The sequence below is a fragment of the Callionymus lyra genome, chromosome 5 (genome assembly GCF_982586985.1).
Source record: "Callionymus lyra chromosome 5, fCalLyr1.hap1.1, whole genome shotgun sequence".
NCBI lineage: Eukaryota > Metazoa > Chordata > Actinopteri > Syngnathiformes > Callionymidae > Callionymus > Callionymus lyra.
In genome coordinates, this window is record NC_141822.1 from 1269920 (window position 1) to 1292187 (window position 22268).

Consider the following 22268-nt stretch of genomic DNA (forward strand, 5'->3'; position numbering starts at 1 on the left):
TAATAAAATAATAGTGATATTTATTTAATTTCTATTAGGATAAGATGTATAATAATAATAATAATAAAATAATAATGATATTTATTTAATTTTTATTATGATAAGATGTATAATAATAATAAAATAATAATTATATTTATTTAATTTTTATTAGGATAAGATGTATAATAATAATAAAATAATAATGTTATTTATTTAATTTGTATTATGATAAGATGTATAATAATAATAATAAAATAATAATTATATTTATTTAATTTTTATTAGGATAAGATGTATAATAATAATAAAATAATAATGATATTTATTTAATTTGTATTATGATAAGATGTATAATAATAATAATAAAATAATAATTATATTTATTTAATTTTTATTAGGATAAGATGTATAATAATAATAAAATAATAATGATATTTATTTAATTTGTATTATGATAAGATGTATAATAATAATAATAAAATAATATTGTTATTTATTTAATTTGTATTATGATAAGATGTATAATAATAATAATTAAATAATAATGTTGTTTATTTAATTTATTATGATAAGATGTATAATAATAATAATAAAATAATAATGTTTTTTTTTTATTGTTATTATGATAAAATGTATAATAATAATAATAAAATAATAATGTTGTTTATTTAATTTATTATGATAAGATGTATAATAATAATAAAATAATAATTTTGTTTATTTAATTGTTATGATAAGATGTATAATAATAATAAAATAATAATGTTGTTTATTTAATTGTTATTATGATAAGATGTATAATAATAATAAAATAATAATGTTGTTTATTTAATTGTTATTATGATAAGATGTATAATAATAATAAAATAATAATGTTGTTTATTTAATTGTTATTATGATAAGATGTATAATAATAATAAAATAATAATGTTGTTTATTTAATTGTTATGATAAGATGTATAATAATAATAAAATAATAATGTTGTTTATTTAATTTTTATTATGATAAGATGTATAATAATAATAAAATAATAATGTTGTTTATTTAATTGTTATTATGATAAGATGTATAATAATAATAAAATAATAATGTTGTTTATTTAATTGTTATTATGATAAGATGTATAATAATAATAAAATAATAATGTTGTTTATTTAATTGTTATGATAAAGTGTTTGTGTTTTTATCTCTGTACACAAACGTGATCACGTGATCAATGATCGTGTTTGAAAGAAGCTTCTCATGAATATTCATGAGGTGTTTACTTGTTGTTGTGACGCCTCATGTTTGTCAACACATTTATATTTGTTGTTATTAAACCTTGAATATTTGTCAAGATTGTGTTTAAAACACGTTCTTATCAAACATAAAATATCAATAACGTTGAACATAAACGTCTTCATTGATCTATTGATTGATTATGATTCTCCGCGTCACGTGATCCTGACACAAGCCCCGCCCCCTGCACACGTCACATGTGGGCGGGGCTCGTGCGACTGCTCGTCACCTCACCTGAGCTCGTGCTCAGAGAGACGCTCGTTCCGCGGGAAACACTGGAGTGACTTCATGCAGCTTCTTCCACACAGGTGAGTGTTCACGAGTGATGACGTCATCAGATGCTTCTCACCTGCTGACGTCATCACTTCTCACCTGAAGGTGATGTTTTAGAGACTCGGGGCAGATCTTGATCTGATCACGTGTGTGTGTGTGTTTGTGTGTGTGTGCGTGTGTGTGTGTGTTTGTGTGTGTGTGTGTGTGTGTGTGCGTGTGTGTGTGTGTTTGTGTGTTTGTGTGTGTGTGCGTGTGTGTGTGTGTTTGTGTGTTTGTGTGTGTGTGCGTGTGTGTGCGTGTGTGTGTGTGTGTGTGTGTGAGTGAGTGAGTGAGTGAGTGAGTGAGTGAGTGAGTGTGTGAGTGAGTGAGTGAGTGAGTGAGTGAGTGAGTGAGTGAGTGAGTGAGTGAGTGAGTGAGTGAGTGAGTGAGTGAGTGAGTGAGTGAGTGAGTGAGTGAGTGTGTGTGTGAGAAACATCTTCACACTTTATTCTTTAGACTGAAATAATCAAATAAAGATTCAACACAAATAAAATATGTTTATCTGAGAAAAATACACATAATTTATTGTTTATTAAGTAATTGTTTGTTTATTTGTCATCAAGTCATTAATTCATGAATAAAAATAGACAAGAAAGTTGTGCGACATTAAAGAATGTTTACAATATTATAATGTTTATAATATGTTTATAATGTAATTTTGATAACTTATTCTATATCAATATTTGTTGATAAATGAGCTTCAATAGTTTCTAAAACTCGTTTGATTCACTGAACGTCGATTCAATGTTTTACACAAAAGAAGAAATAAATCATAAAACATTAAAAACAACATAAATATAATTAAAGATAAAAAGTGTTGCTTCGTTAAATCGAGTAAAAACATGAGAAAATAACTGTAGAATTATTGAAATAACATTTATTTATGTATTTATTATTCATTGATTCATTTTCTAACGACGACTCTCTTATCGGAGTACCCGGAGTAAAGCAGTCGGCTTGTCTGGAGTGAGAAGTGAACCTGAGCTGCTTCATGTGTCGTTTTCCTCCGGGTACTCCTGCGTACTCTTGGGTCCTCCTGGGTACTCCTGGGTACTCCTGCGTACTCCTGGGTACTCCTGCGTACTCCTGCGTACTCTTGGGTCCTCCTGGGTACTCCTGGGTACTCCTGCGTACTCCTGGGTACTCCTGCGTACTCCTGGGTACTCCTGCGTACTCTTGGGTCCTCCTGGGTACTCCTGGGTACTCCTGCGTACTCCTGGGTACTCCTGGGTACTCCTGGGTACTCCTGCGTACTCCTGGGTACTCTGGGTACTCCTGCGTACTCCTGGGTACTCTGGGTACTCCTGGGTACTCCTGGGTACTCCTGGGTACTCCTGCGTACTCCTGGGTACTCTGGGTACTCCTGCGTACTCCTGGGTACTCCTGGGTACTCTGGGTACTCCTGGGTACTCCTGGGTACTCCTGGGTACTCCTGCGTACTCCTGGGTACTCCTGGGTACTCTGGGTACTCTGGGTACTCTGGGTACTCCTGGGTACTCCTGCGTACTCTTGGGTCCTCCTGGGTACTCCTGGGTACTCCTGCGTACTCCTGGGTACTCCTGCGTACTCCTGGGTACTCCTGGGTACTCTGGGTACTCCTGGGTACTCCTGGGTACTCCTGGGTACTCCTGCGTACTCCTGGGTACTCTGGGTACTCCTGCGTACTCCTGGGTACTCCTGGGTACTCCTGGGTACTCCTGGGTACTCCTGCGTACTCCTGGGTACTCCTGGGTACTCTGGGTACTCCTGGGTACTCTGGGTACTCTGGGTACTCCTGGGTACTCCTGCGTACTCTTGGGTCCTCCTGGGTACTCCTGGGTACTCCTGCGTACTCCTGGGTACTCCTGGGTACTCCTGGGTACTCCTGGGTACTCCTGGGTACTCCTGCGTACTCCTGGGTACTCCTGGGTACTCCTGGGTACTCTGGGTACTCCTGGGTACTCTGGGTACTCCTGGGTACTCCTGGGTACTCTGGGTACTCCTGGGTACTCTGGGTACTCCTGGGTACTCTGGGTACTCTGGGTACTCCTGGGTACTCCTGGGTACTCCTGGGTACTCTGGGTACTCCTGGGTACTCCTGGGTACTCTGGGTACTCTGGGTACTCCTCGTCCCACTAACAGTATTTGCTGTGAAATGTTTGTTTGCATCAGTTTCTTATACGTTTGTTCACGTCGTTCACGGAGAAAGAATCAACGATATTGTATATATATTTATAATATACATAATATATTGAAATAAAAGATATTTTAGAGACGAACATAAACAAGAAGTTCTTCATAGAATTCAAATTAAAAAAGCAAATATTAATGAAAAACATATTCATTTAAAAAACAAATTTGAATGAAAAACATATTAATTTAATGTTAAAATCTTGATCTTCTGCTGCTTCAAGGTCACGAGTGAAGAATCGTCTCCAGAGATAAATCTGAACAAACATGAATCACTGAAGATTCGACCTCTGACCTGTTGAAGTGACTCGTGCTGCAGCAGCGAACCAGACGCTGATGCTTTCAAAGCAGATTGAAATAATAAAACAACATGAAAGTGATGAAGAACAAAATCTCTTTTGATTCTAAACCTTCGTCTGCAAAACTTTCTTAACATCTTTTTTTAAAATGTCTTTAAGTTTATCTTCGATCAGATCAAGTTGAAAAACAAACCTTAAATGAAGTCAAATCATGGTTTCAGCTCCATGTGACTCAGTTCTGTCCAATCAGACGACAGGAGCGTGTCACGTGATCAACAGTTCAGAAGAGAAGACGCTTGACGTCCTCAGCTCTCTTCTGATTGGTTCAAGAGCCACATGACCGGCTGCTCAAACATGATTGGACGAAGCTCTAACATGAACGTGAAGCAACAGGAGGAATAATTTAATACATATTTATGAAAAATAAACAAAGAAAACAAAAATTGAATTAAATTAAAATGACTGAAGTTCAGCAGAGAAGTCGCGTCTGTATCTTCTCGTTCGAACCGATCCACAGTTTTACTTCTCGTGAAGCTGTCATGAAGCCTGTCAATCAAATCAAGAGGAATTGAAGCAAAGATGGTTTGATATGATTCAAAACATCTGATTAGAGCAAGAAAATATCATGAATCTAAAAGTTCTTGGACATCAACAGATGTTTTCGATCTTCTCTCCAGTGAACTCTGTCCTCCCACTGTGTGTCCCCTGTCTCTCACCCTGAGTAGCTGGGAATGAAGATTGATGTATCAATATAACCTTTGACCTCTTAAAAAAAAAATCAACTTTTGCTTTTATTTCCGAAAAATAGTTTTGTTTGTGTATTTGTGTTTTTAAAATGTTTTCCTTGATCAACGTGTGATTGAAGGTTTGTTTGTTTGTTTAAAATGAAGGAGATGAAACCATTGAATATGTTCTGCAGCTCCGCGATGGTCAGCACCAGGCTGGAGGTTCCTGCGGCGCCGAGCGTCAGGACCTGTTCAGGGTGTGGAGGACGGATCTCCGAGCGCTTCCTGCTCTTCTCCATGGACCAGTTCTGGCACAATCGCTGCCTCAAGTGCTCGTGTTGTCAGGCTCAGCTGGACCAGTTCAGCAGCACCTGCTACAGCAAGGCAGGCATGATCCTGTGCAAGGATGACTACCTCAGGTGAGTCACACCTGTGCAAGGACGACTACCTCAGGTGAGTCACACCTGTGCAAGGACGACTACCTCAGGTGAGTCACACCTGTGCAGGTGAGTCACACCTGTGCAAGAACGACTACCTCAGGTGAGTCATACCTGTGCAAGAACAACTACCTCAGGTGAGTCACACCTGTGCAGGTGAGTCACACCTGTGCAAGAACGACTACCTCAGGTGAGTCATACCTGTGCAAGAACAACTACCTCAGGTGAGTCACACCTGTGCAAGAACGACTACCTCAGGTGAGTCACACCTGTGCAAGAACGACTACCTCAGGTGAGTCATACCTGTGCAAGAACGACTACCTCAGGTGAGTCACACCTGAACAGATGAGTCACACCTTTGCAAGAACGACTACCTCAGGTGAGTCACACCTGCTCAGGTGAGTCACACCTGAACAGATGAGTCACACCTGAGATGACTGAGCAGCTTCATTTTACTTGAATTAAAAACAGTGCCTCAGCCTTTGAGCAACACATGATGATCTGATTTTATAAATGACAATTTGTGTGTGTGTGTGTGAGTGTGAGTGTGCGTGTCTGTGTGTGTGTGTCTGTGGGGGTGTGTGTGTGTGTGTGTGTGGGGGGGGGGTGTGTGTGGGGGGGTGTGTGAGTGTGAGTGAGTGAGTGAGTGAGTGAGTGAGTGAGTGAGTGAGTGAGTGAGTGAGTGAGTGAGTGAGTGAGTGAGTGAGTGTGTGTGTGTGTGTGTGTGTGTGTGTGTGTGTGTGTGTGTGTGTGTGTGTGTGTGTGTGTGTGTGTGTGTGTGTGTGTGTGTGTGTGTGTGTGTGTGTGTGTGTGTGTGTGTGTGTGTGTGTGTGTGTGAGATAGTGTGAGTGTGAGTGTGTGTGTTGAAGTCCTGCGGCGATAGGGAAGGGCGGTAGGTACAGGTCAGGATGTGACTGGGAGTATCTAGCCCAACCCTGCACGCTAGGCGGCGTGAGATAGATGGTCGCCGAGGAGTGGATGGAACAGCGCTCCTCTCCGGCAGCTCCTCACGCGACTGAGCAGCTCCTCCCTGCTCACCCTGAGAGGGAGGGGCCTAGAAAAGGTGGCCTAAAAAAGGTCTGTTCCACTTAACCCGAGCAGCCTGCCGCAGCTGCTGGGTCATCCCTTTACGCGGTCGAAAATATAAGCATAAGAAAACCTGCATCAATCTCACCATTGCAACATGGAACGTCCGCACTCTTTTGGATGTGGGTGATAACTCCTATCGTCCCCGAAGAAGAACAGCGCTGGTTGCACACGAGCTGCAGAGATACAACATCGATATCGCAGCTCTTAGCGAAACCCGTTTCCATGGCGAGGATTCCATAACAGAGGTAGGATAAGGCTACACCTTCTTCTGGAGGGGGCTTCCAGAAGGCTCCCGCCGCCTCCATGGTGTAGGTTTTGCTGTGCGCTCAAGCCTGCTTCAGAGAATTCCTGAATCCCCGACCGGCATCAGTGAAAGACTGATGACCTGGCGGATTCCACTCACCAACAACCGTCATGCCACTCTCATCAGTGCATACGCCCCAACACTGGATGCTGACCCTGAGTGCAAGGAACTATTCTATGCCTCCCTGCACTCCGCCATAAATAAAACCCCCCCCTACCGACAAGCTCATTCTCCTTGGGGATTTTAACGCGAGAGTGGGCTCTGAAAGGATGTGCTTGGGCAGCACGGTGTTGGTAAGCTCAATGAGAATGGTCTTCGCCTCCTCACTCTCTGCTCTGAGTATCGGCTGGTCATCACCAACACCTTGTTCCAAATGAAAAACAAATTCAAGACCTCCTGGCAGCACCCCCGCTCTAAACACTGGCACCTCCTTGATTATATCATCGTCCGCCAAGCTGACAGGAAGGAGGTGCGAGTCACCAGAGCCATGCGTGGAGCTGACTGTTGGACTGACCACCGCTTGATCAGAACCAAACTCACCCTGGAACTCGGTCCTCCACTGAGGAAAACACCACCCTGTAAGAAGCTCAATTGCGATGCACTGAAGTCCCCGAACTCATCCAGCTCAGGGAACAGATTGCTTTACAGCTGTCCAATCTCCCTGAAACACCAGTCGTTCCTGACATCAACTCTACCTGGAGCACTCTGCGCACTGCTATCTACCAGGCGGCAGTAGAGTCTGTAGGGTACACCAGACGGCGACACAAAGACTGGTTTGATAATAGCGCACCAGGTATCCACAACCTACTTCAGGCAAAGCACAAGGCCCTTGCAGCTCACCTTTCCAACCCCAAATCCACCTCGCTGAAGGCCCACTTCACCAACATTCGGGCAGAAACCCAGCGCACCCTCAGAGCCATGGAGAATGACTGGTGGACAAAGAAAGCACATGAGATCCAGCATCACGCGGACACTAACAACTCCCACGCTTACTATGACGCCATCAAGGTCATCTATGGCCCACAGAGGAAAAACATATCTCCGGTCAGATCAGAAGATGGTACCATCCTGTACAAGGACAAACAACAGATCCTGGACAGATGGGCTGAGCACTTCAACACCCTGCTGAACACCTCATATCCAACCAGGATGGACACACTTGCTGACCTCCCATGCCTCCCAACCGTCACAGATCTGGATTCCTCCCCCAGCTTTGCTGAAGTACGAAAAGCCATCGCTGGCCTGAAGAACAATAAGAGCCCGGGGCTTGATGGAATTCCGGCAGAAATACTGAAGCATGGCGGATACCTGCTCACCCGCAGACTACACCAACTGATCAGTACCATCTGGTCATCTGAAGTCATCCCGCAAGATTGGAAGGATGCCAACATCATCACAATCTTTAAGCGCAAAGGTGACAAAGCAGACTGCGGTAATAGCAGGGGCATTTCCCTCCTATCGGTTGCCGGAAAGGTGCTAGCACGGGTGATGCTCCTTCGACTAGCATCTCATGCTACTGATAACATCCTGCCCGAATCCCAGTGTGGTTTTAGGCAACAGCGCAGCACCATTGACATGATCTTTGTTGCTAGACAGGTACAGGAAAAATGCAGAGAACACTGCAAGGACCTGTACCTAGCTTTCATTGATCTGTCCAAGGCCTTCGACACAGTAAACCAGGAACTGCTGTGGGATGTGCTGGGGAAGCTGGGGGTTCCACCAAAGTTCAGGAACATCTTGCGGCAGTTCCATGATGGAATGCAAGCCTGTGTGAGTGTTGGTGGCCAGCAGTCTCCCTTCTTCAGTGTGGATGTAGGGGTCAAGCAAGGGTGTGTCCTAGCCCCTACCATCTTCAACATTTTCCTCTCCACCGTCACCATCCTCTCTCACAAACTCCTGGACCCAGCAGATGGGGTACAGATACAGTACAGACTGGATGGCAACCTCTCTCAATATTCGGCGCCTTCAAGCCTTCACCAAAACCACCAACCAACACATCTTAGAGCTACAGTATGCAGATGACTGTGCTCTCCTTGCCCACTCACCAGAATCCCTACAGCGTGCGTTAAACGTGGTCGCATCCATCTACAGCGCCATTGGTCTCCAAATCAACATCAGGAAAACACAGATAGTTGTCCAGGAGTTCACCCACCAAACACATGTGCGTACCTTCACTCTCGATGGTCATCCCCTTGCCATCGTCCCACACTTCACCTACCTAGGCAGCATTCTGTCCCCCTCCTGCAACATTGATGATGACATCCAGGTCCGAGTCGGTCTGGCCTCCGCTGCCTTTGGCAGGCTTAGCTCCAGGGTATTCCACAACAGGAACCTCACCAGCTCCACCAAAGCAGCTGTGTACAAGGCGGTCTGCCTCTCTACACTGCTGTACGGGTCGGAAACCTGGACACCCTACCAGAGGCACATAAAAACACTAGAGGCCTTCCACATCCGCTGCCTTCAAAGGATCCTGGGTGTGTCCTGGGAAGACAGGGTGCCACATGCTGATATTCTTGAACGGACCAACACACCTACCATCGCCATGCTCCTTGCAAAGAAACACCTGCGCTGGGTTGGGCATGTGATCCGTATGCCTGCCCACCGCCTGCCCAGGCAAATCCTCTACGGCCAACTTCTGGATGGCCAGAGATCTGCTGGTGGTCCAAAAAAGCGCTTCAAGGACCATCTTAAAACCCTCCTGAAGCAGTGCAAAATTTCATCTGCAGCACTAGAGTCCCTGGCTGCTGATCGCTATACCTGTAGTTCCTCCTGCCACCAGGGAACTGCTCACCTTCAGGAGCCACAGAGAGGAGGATACGGCGACGTGCACTGAGGCATCAGCTGCTACAGGGCCCACACCCTCCACTGCCATGTACCTCTGTCCCTCCTGTGGCAAAACCTGCGGATCTCGCTATGCACCGCCGCAACACACCCCAATAAATGTCTATTCATTAAAATTGGAGCAACGTCAGCATCGTTATCGATGGACTGCCATAAGTGTGTGTGTGTGTGTGTGTGTGTGTGTGTGTGTGTGTGTGTGTGTGTGTGTGTGTGTGTGTGTGTGTGTGTGTGTGTGTGTGTGTGTGACTCAATATTTTGTGCATCTTCTTCAGAAATAACTCTAAACGCTTCCTTTAGCTTCCAGTTAGCGTCTGGATTCTGGTGAATGTGTTCCAGACCTTCTGCAGGTCAGTCAGGTCTGATGGTTTCATGGACGCTTTAAATCACACATCAATGTTCAATAATATTCAGGTCTGGGGACTGAGATCCTTCCAGAAGGTTGTACTTGTTCCTCTGCAGGAACTTCAGTAGATGTTGAGTGTTTAGATCCTTGTCTTGTTGAAAGATCCGGAGCAACTTCAACTTTGGTACTGATTCCTGGACATCGTTCTCCAGATGATATGAAGAGGAATCCATGCTCAACTTGAACAAGACTCCCCTGCACTGGCCACACATGATGGAACCATCAGCACATGTTACTGTAGGCAGCAAGTTCTTTTCTAGGAATGCTGTGTTCTTTCTCCTCCATGCATAACGCCCTGGTTATGCCCAAATAACTTTAGTGTCATCAGTCCACAGCACTTTATTCCAAAATGAAGCTCGTCCAAATGTGCTTCAGCAAACCTCAAGAGACCCCGTATGTGGCGTGTGCAGAGAAAAGGCTTTTTCCGCATGACTCTTCCATAAAGCATCTCCTCGTGTGAAGTGAACAGTTGAACGATGTGACCATCAAGTTGATGTTGCTGGTCTGTGGGTCGACTGTGACTGTCCTCACCTGTGCCTCTGTTTACCTGAGATCTTCCTCGGTCTGCCACTCCTTCACTAGAACTCTGGTCTTCCATCACAATGTTCCTCACAGTTGAAACCAAAAGCTTACATCTCTGATGCCTTCAGAGAAGATGCAAAGAGAGAAACACTTACAATTGTCCTCCTTAAATACCTTCTCATGACTCACCTGTGTATGGAGGTCAAGGGTCACTGAGGTCCTCCTTAAATACCTTCTCATGACTCACCTGTGTATGGAGGTCAAGGGTCACTGAGGTCCTCCTTAAATACCTTCTCATGACTCACCTGTGTATGTAGGTCAAGGGTCACTGAGGTCCTCCTTAAATACCTTCTCATGACTCACCTGTGTATGTAGGTCAAGGGTCACTGAGGTTACCAAACCAATTTTAAGTTCCAATAATTAGTGCTAAAGGTATTAAAATCAATAAGATACAAGAGTGACTACATTTATGCACATAATTTAGTTTAAATAATTCTTGCTCACTTTCTGTAAATCATATCAACTTTATTTCACTTCAAATATCATGTTTGTTTCTATAAGATGAATTTATGTTTTATCCAAACAACCAATGATTTAGAAAGAAAATCATTAAAATGTACAGAAGTGACCAAACTTTTTCATAACACTGTATATAGTGATGATGATGAAGATGATGATGATGGAGATGATGATGATGATGGAGATGATGATGAAGATGATGGAGATGATGATGAAGATGATGGAGATGAAGATGATGATGATAAGGAAGACGATGATGATGATGAAGATGATGATGAAGACGATGATGAAGATGATGATGATGGAGATGATGAAGATGATGATGATGGAGATGATGAAGATGGAGATGATGAAGATGATGATGATGGAGATGATGAAGATGAAGATGATGGAGATGATGAAGATGAAGATGATGATGGAGATGATGATGATGGAGATGATGAAGATGAAGATGATGGAGATGATGAAGATGATGGAGAAGATGATGGAGATGATGATGAAGATGATGGAGATGATGATGATGGAGATGATGATGAAGATGATGAGATGATGATGAAGATGATGGAGATGAAGATGATGGAGATGATGATGATGATGATGATGAGGATGTTGATGAAGATGATGGAGATGATGGAGATGTTGATGAAGATGATGGAGAAGATGATGAAGATGATGATGGAGATGATGATGATGAAGATGATGGAGATGTTGATGAAGATGATGATGATGATGAAGATGATGGAGATGATGAAGATGATGGAGATGATGATGAAGATGATGGAGATGAAGATGATGGAGATGATGATGATGATAAAGATGAAGATGATGAAGATGATGATGAAGACTATGATGAAGATGATGAAGATGATGATGAAGACGATGATGAAGATGATGATGATGATGAAGATGATGAAGATGATGATGAAGACTATGATGAAGATGATGAAGATGAAGATGAAGATGATGATGAAGACTATGATGAAGATGATGATGATGATGAAGATGATGAAGATGATGATGAAGATGAAGGAGACGTTGAGTCGTGTCTTGTCTTCTCAGGTTGTTCGGACCTTCTGGCTCCTGCAGCTCTTGCTCTCAGTCGATCGCGGCCTGTGAGATGGTGATGCGGACGCAAGGAAACGTTTATCATCTCAAGGTAGGTTTGTTGACTGAGTGGGAACAATCCGGAGTTTTAACTGTCCTCATGTCAGTGCTTCATCTGCTCCACCTGTCGGAACCGCCTGGTGCCCGGAGATCGCTTCCACTACATCAACGGAACCATCTTCTGTGAGCACGACCGGCCCGGAGGTTTGCTGGGTCACACGGGCCTGCAGAGCAGCAGCATCGTCTCTGACCAGAAGGTGAGAACGTGTGAAGAACGTGTGAAGAACGTGTGAAGAACGTGTGAAGAACATGTGAAGAACATGTGAAGAACATGTGAAGAACGTGTGAAGAACGCGTGAAGAACGTGAGAAAATGTGGACAACATGTGAAGAAAGTGTGAAGAACATGTAAAGAACATGTGAGGAACGTGTAAAGAACATGTGAAGAACATGTGAAGAACGTGTGAAGAACGCGTGAAGAACGTGAGAAAATGTGGACAACATGTGAAGAAAGTGTGAAGAACATGTAAAGAACATGTGAGGAACGTGTAAAGAACATGTGAAGAACATGTGAAGAACGTGTGAGAACATGTGAAGAATGTGTAAAGAACATGTGAAGAAAGTGGGAAGAATGTGTAAAGAACATGTGAAGAAAGTGGGAAGAACATCTGAAGAACATGTGAAGAACATGTGAAGAACATCTGAAGAACGTGTGAAGAACGTGAGAACATGTGAAGAACATGTGAAGAACATGTGAAGAACGTGTGAAGAACATGAGAACATATGAAGAATGTGTGAAGAACGTGTAAAGAACATGTGAGGAACGTGTAAAGAACATGGGAAGAACGTGTGAAGAACATGTGAAGAACGTGTGAAGAACGTGTGAGAACATGTGAAGAATGTGTAAAGAACATGTGAAGAAAGTGGGAAGAACATGTGAAGAACGTGTGAGAACATCTGAAGAACATGTGAAGAACATCTGAAGAACGTGTGAAGAACATGTGAAGAATGTGAGAACATGTGAAGAACATGAGAAAATGTGGACAACATATGAATAACATGTGAAGAACATGTGAAGAACGTGTGAAGAACATGAGAACATATGAAGAATGTGTGAAGAACGTGTGAAGAAAGTGTAAAGAACATGTGAAGAATGTGTAAAGAACGTGTGAAGAACATGTAAAGAACATGTGAGGAACGTGTAAAGAATGTGTGAAGAACGTGTGAAGAACATGTGAAGAACGTGTGAGAACATGTGAAGAATGTGTAAAGAACATGTGAAGAAAGTGGGAAGAACATGTGAGAACATGTGAAGAACATGTGAAGAACATGTGAGAACATGTGAAGAACATGTGAAGAACATGTGAGAACATGTGAAGAACATGTGAAGAACATGTGAGAACATGTGAAGAACATGAGAACATATGAAGAATGTGTGAAGAACGTGTAAAGAACATGTGAAGAATGTGTAAAGAACATGTGAAGAACGTGTGAAGAATGTGTAAAGAACATGTGAAGAACATGTAAAGAACATGTGAGGAACGTGTAAAGAACATAGGAAGAACGTGTGAAGAACATGTGAAGAACGTGTGAGAACATGTGAAGAATGTGTAAAGAACATGTGAAGAAAGTGGGAAGAACATGTGAAGAACGTGTGAGAACATCTGAAGAACATCTGAAGAACATGTGAAGAACATGTGAAGAACGTGTCAAGAACGTGTGAAGAACATGTGAAGAATGTGAGAACATGTGAAGAACATGAGAAAATGTGGACAACATGTGAAGAACATGTGAAGAACGTGTGAAGAACATGAGAACATATGAAGAATGTGTGAAGAACGTGTGAAGAAAGTGTAAAGAACATGTGAAGAATGTGTGAAGAACGTGTGAAGAAAGTGTAAAGAACATGTGAAGAATGTGTAAAGAACATGTGAAGAACGTGTGAAGAATGTGTAAAGAACATGTGAAGAACATGTAAAGAACATGTGAGGAACGTGTAAAGAACATGGGAAGAACGTGTGAAGAACATGTGAAATACATGTGAGAACATGTGAAGAATGTGTAAAGAACATGTGAAGAAAGTGGGAAGAACATGTGAAGAACGTGTGAGAACATCTGAAGAACATGTGAAGAACATCTGAAGAACGTGTGAAGAACGTGTGAAGAACATGTGAAGAATGTGAGAACATGTGAAGAACATGAGAAAATGTGGACAACATGTGAAGAACATGTGAAGAACGTGTGAAGAACATATGAAGAATGTGTGAAGAACGTGTGAAGAAAGTGTAAAGAACATGTGAAGAATGTGTAAAGAACATGTGAAGAACGTGTGAAGAACATGTAAAGAACATGTGAGGAACGTGTGAAGAACATGTGAAGAACGTGTGAGAACATGTGAAGAACATGTGAAGAACATGTGAAGAACGTGTGAGAACATCTGAAGAGCATGTGAAGAACATGTGAGAACATGTGAAGAACATGTGAGAACATGTGAAGAACATGTGAAGAACATGTGAGAACATGTGAAGAACATGAGACAATGTGGACAACATGTGAAGAACATGTGAAGAACGTGTGAAGAACATGAGAACATATGAAGAATGTGTGAAGAACGTGTGAAGAAAGTGTAAAGAACATGTGAAGAATGTGTAAAGAACATGTGAAGAACGTGTGAAGAACATGTAAAGAACATGTGAGGAACGTGTAAAGAACGTGTGAAGAACGTGTGAAGAACATGTGAAGAACGTGTGAGAACATGTGAAGAACATGTGAAGAACGTGTAAAGAACATGTGAAGAACGTGTGAGAACATCTGAAGAGCATGTGAAGAACATGTGAGAACATGTGAGAACATGTGAAGAACATGTGAGAACATGTGAGAACATGTGAAGAACGTGTGAGAACATGTGAAGAACGTGTGAGAACATGTGAAGAACATGAGAACATATGAAGAATGTGTGAAGAACGTGTAAAGAACATGTGAAGAATGTGTAAAGAACATGTGAAGAACGTGTGAAGAATGTGTAAAGAACATGTGAAGAACATGTAAAGAACATGTGAGGAACGTGTAAAGAACATGGGAAGAACGTGTGAAGAACGTGTGAAGAACATGTGAAGAACGTGTGAAGAACGTGTGAGAACATGTGAAGAATGTGTAAAGAACATGTGAAGAAAGTGGGAAGAACATGTGAAGAACGTGTGAGAACATCTGAAGAACATCTGAAGAACATCTGAAGAACATGTGAAGAACATGTGAAGAACGTGTGAAGAACGTGTGAAGAACATGTGAAGAATGTGAGAACATGTGAAGAACATGAGAAAATGTGGACAACATGTGAAGAACGTGTGAAGAACATGAGAACATATGAAGAATGTGTGAAGAACGTGTGAAGAAAGTGTAAAGAACATGTGAAGAATGTGTAAAGAACATGTGAAGAACGTGTGAAGAACATGTAAAGAACATGTGAGGAACGTGTAAAGAACGTGTAAAGAACGTGTGAAGAACGTGTGAAGAACATGTGAAGAACGTGTGAGAACATGTGAAGAACATGTGAAGAACGTGTAAAGAACATGTGAAGAACGTGTGAGAACATCTGAAGAGCATGTGAAGAACATGTGAGAACATCTGAAGAACATGTGAGAACATGTGAAGAACATGTGAGAACATGTGAAGAACATGTGAGAACATGTGAAGAACGTGTGAGAACATATGAAGAACATGTGAAGAACGTGTGAAGAACGTGTGAGAACATGTGAAGAACATGTGAGAACATGTGAAGAACATGTGAGAACATCTGAAGAACATGTGAGAACATGTGAAGAACATGTGAGAACATGTGAAGAACATGTGAGAACATGTGAAGAACATGTGAAGAACGTGTGAAGAACATGTGAAGAACGTGTTAGAACGTGTGAGAACATGTGAAGAACGTGTGAGAACATCTGAAGAACATGTGAAGAACGTGTGAAGAACGTGTGAGAACATGTGAAGAACGTGTGAGAACGTGCGAGAACATGTGAAGAACATCTGAAGAACATGTGAAGAACGTGTGAGAACATGTGAAGAACATCTGAAGAACGTGTGAAGAACATGTGAAGAACGTGTGAAGAACGTGTGAAGAACATGTGAAGAACGTGTGAGAACATGTGAAGAACATGTGAAGAACGTGTGAGAACATGTGAAGAACATGTGAAGAACGTGTGAGAACATGTGAAGAACATGTGAAGAACGTGAAGAACATGTGAAGAACGTGTGAGAACATGTGAAGAACGTGTGAAGAACATGTGAATAACGTGTGAGAACATGTGAAGAACATGTGAAGAACGTGTGAGAACATGTGAAGAACATGTGAAGAACATATGAAGAACGTGTGAGAACATGTGAAGAACATGTGAATAACGTGTGAGAACATGTGAAGAACGTGTGAAGAACGTGTGAGAACATGTGAAGAACATGTGAAGAACGTGTGAGAACATGTGAAGAGCATGTGAAGAACATGTGAAGAACGTGTGAGAACATGTGAAGAACATGTGAAGTACATGTGAAGAACATGTGAAGAACGTGTGAAGAACGTGTGAAGAACGTGTGAAGAACATGTGAAGAACATGTGAAGAACATGTGAAGAACGTGTGAGAACATGTGAAGAACATGTGAAGTACATGTGAAGAACATGTGAAGAACGTGTGAGAACATGTGAAGAACATGTGAAGAACATGTGAAGAACGTGTGAAGAACGTGTGAAGAACGTGTGAAGAACATGTGAAGAACATGTGAAGAACACTGGACCGACCACACAGATGATGAAACCTCACATTTGTTGACGGTTTAATTGGTTTTCTGGAAAAGCTCTGTTGGTTTAGTCTGGAGACTCTATTATAACATTTATATTGAATTAAAAAATGTATTTTTTAATTATTAATACAGTTTCAACACATTTGTTCAACGATGATAAAATAAAGTTGATTTGATGAAACTAATGAACACAAAATCAAACTAAAACTAAAAACTGTTTTTTCCACAGGTTTGCTGAGGACGTGAAGAACGTGAGCCTTGAACCTCAACATCTGCTGGAGCTGAAGACTGTTCATTTACACGTGAACTGTTACGTGAACTGTTACGTGAACTGTTACGTGAACTCTCACGTGAACTGTCAAGTGAACTATTACATGAACTGTTACATGAACTGTTACATGAACTGTTATGTGAACTCTCACGTGAACTCTCAAGTGAACTATTACATGAACTGTTACATGAACTGTTATGTGAACTCTCACGTGAACTATTACATGAACTGTTACATGAACTGTTATGTGAACTCTCACGTGAACTGTTACGTGAACTGTTATGTGAACTCTCACGTGAACTGTCAAGTGAACTATTACATGAACTGTTACATGAACTGTTACATGAACTGTTATGTGAACTCTCACGTGAACTCTCAAGTGAACTATTACATGAACTGTTACATGAACTGTTATGTGAACTCTCACGTGAACTATTACATGAACTGTTACATGAACTGTTATGTGAACTCTCACGTGAACTGTTACGTGAACTGTTATGTGAACTCTCACGTGAACTGTCAAGTGAACTATTACATGAACTGTTACATGAACTGTTACATGAACTGTTACATGAACTGTTATGTGAACTCTCACGTGAACTCTCAAGTGAACTATTACATGAACTGTTACATGAACTGTTATGTGAACTCTCACGTGAACTATTACATGAACTGTTACATGAACTGTTATGTGAACTCTCACGTGAACTGTTACATGAACTGTTATGTGAACTCTCACATGAACTGTTATGTGAACTCTCACGTGAACTGTCAAGTGAACTGTTACATGAACTGTCACATGAACTATTAGATGAACTGTTACATGAGCTGTTACATGAACTGTTACATGAGCTATTAGATGAACTGTCACATGAACTGTTACGTGAACTGTTACATGAACTATTAGATTAACTGTTACATGAACTGTCACATGAACTGTTACATGAACTATTAGATTAACTGTTACATGAACTGTCACATGAACTATTGGATGAACTGTTACATGAACTGTTACATGAAAGGTCACATGAAAGGTCACATGAACTGTTACATGAAAGGTCACATGAACTGTTACGTGAACTGTTACATGAACTGTTACATAAAAGGTCACATAAACTGTTACGTGAACTGTTACGTGAACTGTTACATGAAAGGTCACATGAACTGTTACGTGAACTGTTACATGAACTGTTACGTGAACTGTTACGTGAACTGTTACGTGAACTGTTACGTGAACTGTTACGTGAACTGTTACATGAACTGTTACATGAACTGTTACATGAAAGGTCACGTGAACTGTTACGTGAACTGTTACATGAAAGGTCACATGAACTGTTACGTGAACTGTTACATGAACTGTTACATGAACTGTTACGTGAACTGTTACAAGAACTGTTACGTGAACTGTTACGTGAACTGTTACGTGAACTGTTACGTGAACTGTTACATGAACTGTTACGTGAACTGTTAAGTGAACTGTTACGTGAACTGTTACAAGAACTGTTACATGAACTGTTACATGAACTGTTACATGAACTGTTACGTGAACTGTTACGTGAACTGTTACGTGAACTGTTACATGAACTGTTACATGAACTGTTACATGAACTGTTACATGAACTGTTACATGAACTGTTACATGAACTGTTACGTGAACTGTTACAAGAACTGTTACGTGAACTGTTACATGAACTGTTACATTAGGTAGAACTTTATTCACAATATTAACAGCTTCGTTCTTTTCATTTATAATTCATGGTTGAATTTTTTTTTATTCTGGATTAAAGATCAACACATTTAAAACTCTACTGACTCGTTCATGTTCTCGTCTTCATAGGAACGTCCTCGTCTTCGGAGGAACGTTCTCGTCTTCATAGGAACGTCCTCGTCTTCGGAGGAACGTTCTCGTCTTCAGAGGAACGTCCTCGTCTTCAGAGGAACGTCCTCGTCGTCAGAGGAACGTTCTCGTCTTCATAGGAACGTTCTCGTCTTCATAGGAACGTCCTCGTCTTCGGAGGAACGTTCTCGTCTTCAGAGGAACGTCCTCGTCTTCATAGGAACGTTCTCGTCTTCAGAGGAACGTTCTCGTCTTCATAGGAACGTTCTCGTCTTCAGAGGAACGTTCTCGTCTTCATAGGAACGTCCTCGTCTTCGGAGGAACGTTCTCGTCTTCAGAGGAACGTCCTCGTCGTCAGAGGAACGTTCTCGTCTTCATAGGAACGTTCTCGTCTTCAGAGGAACGTTCTCGTCTTCAGAGGAACGTCCTCGTCGTCAGAGGAACGTTCTCGTCTTCATAGGAACGTTCTCGTCTTCAGAGGAACGTTCTCGTCGTCAGAGGAACGTTCTCGTCTTCATAGGAACGTTCTCGTCTTCAGAGGAACGTTCTCGTCTTCAGAGGAACATTCTCGTCTTCATAGGAACGTTCTCGTCTTCGGAGGAACGTTCTCGTCTTCATAGGAACGTTCTCGTCTTCAGAGGAACGTTCTCGTCTTCAGAGGAACGTTCTCGTCTTCATAGGAACGTTCTCGTCTTCAGAGGAACGTTCTCGTCTTCATAGGAACGTTCTCGTCTTCATAGGAACGTTCTCGTCTTCATAGGAACGTTCTCGTCTTCAGAGGAACGTTCTCGTCTTCATAGGAACGTTCTCGTCTTCATAGGAACGTTCTCGTCTTCATAGGAACGTTCTCGTCTTCATAGGAACGTTCTCGTCTTCATAGGAACGTTCTCGTCTTCAGAGGAACGTTCTCGTCTTCATAGGAACGTTCTCGTCTTCATAGGAACGTTCTCGTCTTCATAGGAACGTTCTCGTCTTCAGAGGAACGTTCTCGTCTTCAGAGGAACGTTCTCGTCTTCAGAGGAACGTTCTCGTCTTCAGAGGAACGTTCTCGTCTTCATAGGAACGTTCTCGTCTTCATAGGAACGTTCTCGTCTTCGGAGGAACGTTCTTGATCTTCGGAGGAACGTTCTTGATCTTCGGAGGAACGTTCTTGATCTTCGGAGGAACGTTCTTGTTCTTCGGAGAAGTTCTCGTCTTCGGAGGAACGTTCTTGTTCTTCGGAGAAGTTCTCGTCTTCGGAGGAACGTTCTTGTTCTTCGGAGAAGTTCTCGTCTTCGGAGGAACGTTCTTGATCTTCGGAGGAACGTTCTTGATCTTCGGAGGAACGTTCTTGTTCTTCGGAGGAACGTTCTTGTTCTTCGGAGGAACGTTCTTGTTCTTCGGAGGAACGTTCTTGTTCTTCGGAGGAACGTTCTGGTCGTCACGATCCAGCTGAAGAAGAGTTGACAGAAGAAAGAGAAGTTCTTGCTCGTCTCAAGCATGATTCCTCACAGGAAGGAGTCGTTCCAGAAGCAATTAAAGACGAAGCTCTGGAGACCTGCATGGGTTTGAGACTAATGAGGTCTAGTCTGGTAAGTGGATCTAATAACGGAGGAGCAGCTTCCTGTGAGCACCAGCAGCTCCAGACGTCCAGGTCGTGAGAATCATCCTCAAACCAAACTGCTTCACTGGTGGTGGAAGCCACGGGCGGGCCCGGCACATGAGCAGCAACTTTTCTTCTGACAGTTCATGACACTCTGGTCTCTGCACATCTGGGACGTCATGAAGAAACATCTGTTTCCAGGTTCATCTCAATATAAGGTTGAATTAAACATGAACACTTGGATTTAACACTTGTTTGTGGATCATTTAGTTTGACGTTATGTTGTTACGAGGGTGAGATACAAGGGTGAGATACAAGGGTGAGATACAAGGGTGAGTCGAGGGTGAGATACAAGGGTGAGATCGAGGGTGAGATACAATGGTGAGATACAAGGGTGAGTCGAGGGTGAGATACAAGGGTGAGATACAAGGGTGAGATACAAGGTTGAGATACAAGGGTGAGATACAAGGGTGAGATACAAGGGTGAGATCGAGGGTGAGATACAAGGGTGAGATACAAGGGTGAGATACAAGGGTGAGATACGAGGGTGAGATCGAGGGTGAGATACAAGGGTGAGATACAAGGGTGAGATCGAGGGTGAGATACAAGGGTGAGATACAAGGTTGAGATACAAGGGTGAGATACAAGGTTGAGATACAAGGGTGAGATACAAGGGTGAGATACAAGGGTGAGATACGAGGGTGAGATCGAGGGTGAGATACAAGGGTGAGATACAAGGGTGAGATACAAGGTTGAGATACAAGGGTGAGATACAAGGGTGAGATACAAGGGTGAGATACAAGGTTGAGATACAAGGGTGAGATACAAGGGTGAGATACAAGGGTGAGATACGAGGGTGAGATCGAGGGTGAGATACAAGGGTGAGATACAAGGGTGAGCTCGAGGGTGAGATACAAGGGTGAGATACAAGGGTGAGATACGAGGGTGAGATCGAGGGTGAGATCGAGGGTGAGATACAAGGGTGAGATACAAGGTTGAGATACAAGGGTGAGATACAAGGGTGAGATACAAGGGTGAGATCGAGGGTGAGATACAAGGGTGAGATACGAGGGTGAGATCGAGGGTGAGATCGAGGGTGAGATACAAGGGTGAGATACAAGGGTGAGCTCGAGGGTGAGATACAAGGGTGAGATACAAGGGTGAGATACAAGGGTGAGATACAAGGGTGAGATACGAGGGTGAGATCGAGGGTGAGATCGAGGGTGAGATACAAGGGTGAGATACAAGGTTGAGATACAAGGGTGAGATACAAGGGTGAGATACAAGGGTGAGATCGAGGGTGAGATACAAGGGTGAGATACAAGGGTGAGATACAAGGTTGAGATACAAGGGTGAGATACAAGGGTGAGATCGAGGGTGAGATACAAGGGTGAGATACAAGGGTGAGATACAAGGTTGAGATACAAGGGTGAGATACAAGGGTGAGATCAAGGGTGAGATACAAGGTTGAGATACAAGGGTGAGATCGAGGGTGAGATACAAGGGTGAGATACAAGGGTGAGATCGAGGGTGAGATACAAGGGTGAGATCGAGGGTGAGATACAAGGTTGAGATACAAGGGTGAGATACAAGGTTGAGATACAAGGGTGAGATACAAGGGTGAGATACAAGGTTGAGATACAAGGGTGAGATACAAGGGTGAGATACAATGGTGAGATACAAGGGTGAGATCGAGGGTGAGATACAAGGGTGAGATACAAGGTTGAGATACAAGGGTGAGATACAATGGTGAGATACAAGGGTGAGATACAAGGGTGAGATACAAGGTTGAGATACAATGGT

General features: G+C 42.4%; 1 protein-coding gene and 1 pseudogene across 1 annotated transcript; one reads left to right on the forward strand and one right to left on the reverse strand.

Annotated features, from left to right (window-relative positions):
* Positions 1-1520: 1520 nt before the first annotated feature.
* On the forward strand, positions 1521-17106 carry lmo4la (LIM domain only 4-like a). Its single transcript, XM_087790413.1, has 5 exons — positions 1521-1569; positions 4961-5185; positions 11941-12037; positions 12093-12242; positions 17005-17106. Exons 1-5 carry the CDS (start codon positions 1550-1552, stop codon positions 17011-17013), a joined length of 501 nt encoding a protein of 166 aa, XP_087646539.1. The 5' UTR covers positions 1521-1549; the 3' UTR covers positions 17014-17106.
* LOC148078975 (uncharacterized) lies at positions 9590-11836 on the reverse strand (annotated as a pseudogene).
* Positions 17107-22268: the final 5162 nt, after the last annotated feature.